Below are 6974 nucleotides of genomic sequence, written 5' to 3' on the forward strand. Positions count from 1 at the left end.
AACAGCAATCAAACTATTAATCCCCAGAGGGAAAGTAGGGGAGGGTTAAGGGGAAGAGATCAACCAAAGGACTTGTATGCATGCATATAAACCAAACCAATGGACATGGACAACAGGGGGATGAGAGCATGAGTGGGGATGGGGGGGGGAGAAGATGGGAGTTAATGGGGGGGGGGATGAGGACACATTTGTAATTCCTTAACTAATAAAGAATTTAAAAAAAAAATAATTTTATGGTTGGGGGTCACCACAACATGAGGAACTGTATTAAAGGGTTGTGGCATTAGGAAGGTTGAGAACCATTGGTCTAAAGGAAGTGAGATTGTCCAGGGGAAGTATGAAGAATAAAAAGAGAAAAGAGCAAAGTGCGGAACATTCAGGAAACGTTTTAGCAAAGGTCTGGAAAGCTACTGCCCAAAAGAAGAAACTGTAAAGGATCATTGAATATATTTGGTCAGCGAGGGAGGAGGAAAATTGGGGAAAAGTAATAGTGTCCAAGCGAAGGAAAGTTTTAAGCAAGAGGGAAATGGTTAACAATAGCAAGTTGGATTTGGCAGTCTGAGGACATTGGTTACCTTGTAGAATCATTTCCTGGGAGTCGGGTGGGACAGAAGACAGATTGCTGTGGGTCAGGGAGTGAGTGAAGGGAGGGGGAGTGGAACTAACTATACTGCTCTTTCAAGAACTTTGGCTGCATACAGAAGAGAGCTTTTGGATTACGTTGATTTCACCCTTTCCAAAACTGCCCTTTGATCAGACAACCTTCGCTTTGTTTTCAGCAGCGTCGCTCTTTTCCCCCAACATAGCTTATTTTTCCAAGGCTCCTCCTCCAAATTGTCTTAAATCCAAAAGATAGGATCTGTTAGAATCTTTTGTTATTCAATCTCTAAGTATTTAACCAGAAAATTACAATAAAAACTTTTTTGTAAAGTGACTTCAAAGACTGTTGGTAAGGAGTTTATTTCGGATTGAAACAAAGCTTATGGTTTCAGAAAATCTTGATTATGTTAAGTCAGGCTGATCAGGAGAGATTCTGTTGATGCTGGAAGAAGCTGGAATAGTTTTGGTGTCTTAAAGAAAAGGTAGCTACTTGGACCCTTGCAGTTGAACGATCACTAATACATCTTTCTATAAAGTCTATCCTCTAGCCTGATGAATGAGCCGTTTTAATATATAAATTATCTAGCATCAATTGAATGATTGAATTATGAAATAAACAGACAATAAGATCTATCTCCCCCTCACCAGGCTTACAAACTGTTGTTTTACAAGTCCCAGATATACAGGCACAAGAGAGAATAACAAAGAAGTTAGGTTTTATCTGTATCCACACTACGCCTTGTTAGTGGGGTCAGGTATTAGGAGACATCTTTCTGTTTAGATTTGTTTGGAAAAATAGGTGGCTTTTTAAAAAATGCATAGTATTTACAACCTAGCTGTTTATAACTTTGCTCATTTAAAAGCATTTTGGACTAGAGTGCACATGGGATGGGGAGATAATTTTTTGAGTCTGGTCTAAAAAGAAAATCTACCATGTTGTAATCTTAGGAAGCTATTTATACATTGCCATTTCTAGGAGTAAAGAAATCCTGTGTTTTTTTATAATGAAATATTATATGTGCCGTATCTCAAAACAGTTACTTTCAGAAGTTAAACAAAGTGGTAGTATGAACTAGTGTCTGCTTTAAATTTCTTTAAAGTCCTTTTGTAAATATTAACATCTTCAGGGATATAACTGTTAAAAAGGCTGCCCTTGGGACAGATATATGCTAGTGAGGAGAAACTTCTCAACAAGATTCCTTAGAATATACGATTTTTGACCTGAGGGGAATTGTATAAAAAAAAAAAAAAAAAGCCCATGGGAACTAACGTGACTGCTTATGTTTGTGATATCTAAGCAAGTGTTATACTGAGTGCACAGTTGTGTGGATGATCCTTGTATATTTATTCAGTTTCTGTGTAATATTACACTTGTTCTGGTTGAGATTATGAATACAAACAGACAGCCTCTTAGTGAGATGCCTCCCTGCTATTTAGAATCAGTTGAATCATCAAGGCTACTCTCACCAGTTACGTAACCTCATGAGTCGATGAGCTGTCTCTGGAGGAACTTTCAGTAGCTAATATATTCTCTATCCAATAAGAGTTCTAGTCAGTTGTCTTGGTATTGCATATTTAAAGTGCCTTACAATAAATAAATTATTTGCACCTAAGTGCTGTATTGCTGGAACTCTCCTTCAGGAGGCATATTTTAAAGAAGAAAATTGGGATATTTTGTGAACTATCAAAGGGCAAGTATAATGTAACAGTAAATTAATGCCTGTTTTCCTTTTTTCTTTGTAGGAATTTATTCGAGAACAAGTGGAGGTAAGCTTTTCTCTTCTTTGGGGTTTCACACAAGGGCACCACACAAAAGGCGCTACTGTCCCATTTCCTTTCCCATTAATAAAGCATGTGTTCATGCATTAGCTGCTCCAGACCACAGGAGGCATCCAAGGGACATTGCCACTGACGGTCCAGAAGGTGTTGGCATCTCAAGCCTGCCACGGTAAGACCTAACAAACAGCGACAAACACCTCTGCATGCTGAACACTGGCGGGGGCACAGCACGTATGAAAGAAGTGGAAGGCACAGTTACTACTCGCCTCTGGGTGGGCACAATTCAGGTCAAGAAACTGAACACACTCAAAATGAACACTAGAAAACTGTTTACAAAGCAAAATAGCAACACACAGATTTTACCATAATGCAGCCTGACTTATATGCGTAGAAGAGTAACTCCTAGAAGAGATATATTTTGAGTCAAGTTTTGAATGAGCTGAGGGACATGGATTCACAATAGAAGGGAACGTTTACTGCAGGGGGAGGAAATAGCCTGTGCAGACCAGAGGCACAAATTAGTTATATGAGGCACAGCAAAGAGTATCAACAAATTAGATTGGTAAGAAAGAAGCCTAAAAGGTCACAACAAAACCTTTAGATTTTATACAGAAGGCATTAGAATCATCAAGGGTTCTTAGTAGGATAATATGATAAAACTAGAGGCCTGGTGCACAAAATTTCATGCATGGGTAGGGTCCCTAGGCCTGGCTGGCGATCAGGGCCTTCTGGCTGCTGGCTGGGGCCTTCCTTCCCTGGCTGCTGGCTGGGGCTTCCTTCTTCCACGCCGCCCCCTGGTGGTCAGCACACATCATAGCAAGGATTGAACTTCCGGTCTCCCGGTCTAACTCCGAGGGGACACTTTGCATATTAGCCATATATATATAGTGGTGGTGTCGGAGGAACTTACTTTAGGGGTCCTGACAGCTACAGAATCCCCTGCAACTGTCATTTGACCACAAAGGGATCTCCAGTTAACTGACACCCTCCTCTGATCTCTCTCCATCAATCTTCTCTTCACTTCCTGTCTTTTCTAGCTAAGTAACCAGTCACTCATTAATTTGTCTCCTGTAAATATCCTAAACTCCTTTTATCCTGTCTTTACTCCTCAAATGTACACCATCACCAAATTTCACCATCTCTACCTTCAGAATGTAGCTTAAATCTGTCTGACATGATCTGTTTCCACTGCCACCTCCCTCGTTCTTGCCACTTGAGTCCTCTTACTTAGTCTCCCCACATCCATTCTGTCTCTGCTTCAAGCTACTTTTCCCTCAGCACCCAGAGGAATCTTTTTGAAATGTCCCTTTGAGCATGTCATTCTTCTAACTAAAAGGTGTCAAGACTATTCATTGCTCTTAAGATAAAAATTTTATTCCTCACCATGTCTTGCTGGGGCTTCATGATCTCGCCCCTGCCTCATTTCATCTCACTCTCCACCTTGCCCTTTACAGTCTAGTCTCTTCCTTGGCCTAGTTCTTACGTTTCTGCACCTCCGCATTTGCCCTTTCCTCCATCTGAAATGCCTTTCCAATTCCTTCTTGTCTTTCTAAACTTAAGGTCTCAGATTAAATATCATTTTGCCAGGGAAGCCTTCCCTGACCTCCTAAACTGGATTTTTCTGTTACATATTCTTTCATACCCTACATTTTACAAAACTTATAATTTATAATTTAAGTCTATAATATAAAATGTATTTTATATATTTATATGTAAATATGTATTTTACAAATATAATTTAATTTATCATTTAAGTTATTGTGTAATTACTTATTTAATGTTTGTCTCACCTCTTAGACCCATTAGATCATAAACTTCAGAAGGGTGAAGACTCTTTTCTCATTCACTGCGTGGCATAGCTCCTAATACAAAGTATATACTTATAAATATTTATTGATTAAGTTAATGTATGCATAAAGGCAGTTCTAACAATATGCGTTTAGATTAAGATTATTATGGATATAAAAAAAGAAGCAAATGAAATGGACATTGTAGAAAACAATCAGAGATCTTGGTGCTAGATTGGCTATGGACCTTGATTTCATAAACATATTAGAACTGGCAAAAATATCGCTCTTACCTCTTTGAGAAAAACTCTGAAAGAAAAGCCTAACAAGTTAAGGAATGCCTCCAACAAGGATTAGAAAGACAAAGGCTCCATAAGGAAAAGCTGAGAGAGGTCAGTCCTGAGGCCTGAGTTTCAAGCAGTATTAAAGTCACATGAGAGGGCCTCAGAAACATTTTACTTTTCCCAGATACTTGGCTCTGACCCAGGGTCAGCATTGGTTTCCCACCGTATACACCATAACCTTCTTGTTTCTGTCTTTCGTTTAGGGGCCATTAAGTTTAATGATGGCCTGAGCTTAGAGGAGAGCTATCGCCTTATTGAAGCCCTGTCCTGGTGCCAGCTGCCATTCCAGTGTGCTCATGGGAGACCTTCTATGCTGCCGTTGGCTGACATAGACCACTTGGAGCAGGAAAAACAGGTACAGTGATGACTAACAGAAGAGGAAGCAAAGTTTATCTGCTTTTCCTTTTTCAGATGCTATTATCCAAATGTAATGTCTTAATCCTTCCCAAAACAGGAGATTTTTGAAAATTACACATTGGAAGTTTATGTAAAGTCTCACCATTTCAGCTTCTAGCTCAAATTCAAAATGGAGCTTAGGTGGAACTGTCAGATTATACACACAATGCCTGTGTATTTTAAGTGTAACACATGTACAAACTGGTGTATTCTGGACATCTGTTGCCTAAGGCTCTAGATTTGATAAGATGCAGAAGTTCAGGGGTTACAGGAAGTTGGTGGAAACAGCAAATTCACTGCTGGCAAATGGAACCTGAACAGCCAGTTGCGTGGTGGCACTTGTTGGAAATGGTAGCTCCCTCCAAGGACCTCTAGAGTTATGATTTGGGCATCATCAGGCCAGGGGAAGCAAGCTTAGATTTCCACACTAAGCTTTGGCCCTGATTACTCAGCAGCCCAGGAGCAATGATGTCGATAATACAATAAAGGCACAGTGATTAAATTAAAGAACTTTTCCTGTCCTTGTTACAATCTTAAATGAAACAGAACACGAGAGGATGATAGGAATATCCATGTTGCTGCTTTCCAAAATATTATTTATATGTTTTTTTTAATCCTCACCCGAGGATATGTTTTTATTGATTTTAGAGAGAGAGGAATGGAGAGGGAGAGAGAGAGACATCAATGAGAGAGAGACAGACATCAATCAGTTACCTCCTGTAGGCACCAGGGGTCGAACTCACAACCTAGGTATGTGCCTGACTGGGAATTGGATCTGAAACCTTTTGGCATATGGGGGATGACGCTCCAACCAACTGCGCCACTTGGCTGGGGCCTAAATCTTTTATTTTGCTTACCTTTCCTGCTAAGGGCTATAAAGTCTTTTCTTGTATGGAGTTTTCAGGTATTGATGTTTTCTCAGTAATCCAGTATATTTTACTCTATTAAAAACTTTTTTTTGCCTGGCCGGTGTGGCTCAGTGGTTGAGTGTCAACCTATGAGTTGAGGTCACAATTTGATTCCTGGTGAAGGCACATGCCCAGGTGTGGGCTTGATCCCTAGGATGGGGCGTGCAGGAGACAGCCAATTGATGATTCTCTCTTATCATTGATGTTTCTATCTCTCCCTCTCCCTTCCTCTTGGAAATCAATAAAAACATATTACAAGAAAAACCAAAAACCCTTTTTGCTTTACATGACAGTGAAAAAAATGAAAAAAAGTTTTGTCCTTATTCCTGAAGAGATGGGGATCTAGATTTAAAAGTTTTCAGTCCCACTTATCTTAGGAAATCTATACTCTCTTCTGAACCCAGAAATTAGAAATCTAAACACATTTGAATAGCGATAATTAGGAAATACTTATATCCTACTTGGCTTTTCCTACTGGTAATTGGAATTACTTTCTTTCTTCCCATAGATTAAGCCCAATCTTGCAAGACTGCGCAAAATGGCCCAGGCCTGGCGTCTCTTTGGAAAAGAAGAATGTGATACAAGGCAAAGCCTGCAGGTATCCATGCCTCCTTGTGAGCCACTATGAGAACAGAATTATTGATCTATAAGGAGCCAAAAGGGATGCTAACTATATGCCTCTGAACAGAGAGCATAAACAGCAGGTACCAGCAGTCTTGACGGAAGCAGCCCAGTGCACCCGAGCAACATGTCAGTCTTCCTTGAGCAGATGATCCCTCTAGTTGAGTAGTCAGATGGAATTGAAGACACTTCATTTGCATCCATGGACACGGGAGTCTGCCCTATAATATCTACTTTTTGTAACTTATTTAAGGATAAAATTTAATGATTGATTGGTTAGTTTATGGTTTTCTTGGGATGTGGGTTTTTGTTTGGTTTGCAATTTTTCCCAGCCTCATAATTTGCATTGATGTTAATTTACCTAATGCTGAACTCCCAGGAATCAAGTCCCCCCTCCTAGACTGCCCAGGCCCCTGCTCTCGCTTTCCCCTCCCTTCACTTCCCTCTGCTGCTGCTTTACATTCTAAATCTCAGACTTAGAGTTTCTCTACCCTCAACAAAACTGCTCTCTGCAGTATTCCATCACACCTATAGTTAGA

General features: G+C 40.0%; 1 protein-coding gene across 3 annotated transcripts in view; it reads left to right on the forward strand.

The window, feature by feature from the left end:
* LOC139011144 (acylphosphatase-1) overlaps positions 1 to 6708 on the forward strand; it is a 42058-nt gene extending 35350 nt beyond the window's left edge. For all 3 annotated transcript variants that reach the window (XM_070416512.1, XM_070416468.1, XM_070416459.1), the window contains 4 exons: positions 2344 to 2367; positions 2470 to 2548; positions 4714 to 4865; positions 6323 to 6708. In XM_070416512.1, coding sequence (XP_070272613.1) covers positions 2344 to 2367; positions 2470 to 2548; positions 4714 to 4865; positions 6323 to 6442 — 375 coding nt within the window. In that variant the 3' untranslated portion in view covers positions 6443 to 6708. The remainder of the gene's footprint in view (positions 1 to 2343; positions 2368 to 2469; positions 2549 to 4713; positions 4866 to 6322) is intronic.
* Positions 6709 to 6974: the final 266 nt, after the last annotated feature.

This window comes from Myotis yumanensis, unplaced genomic scaffold (genome assembly GCF_028538775.1).
Source record: "Myotis yumanensis isolate MYYU_CA2020_CCGP unplaced genomic scaffold, mMyoYum1.0.hap1 SCAF_1, whole genome shotgun sequence".
Taxonomy (NCBI): Eukaryota; Metazoa; Chordata; class Mammalia; order Chiroptera; family Vespertilionidae; genus Myotis; species Myotis yumanensis.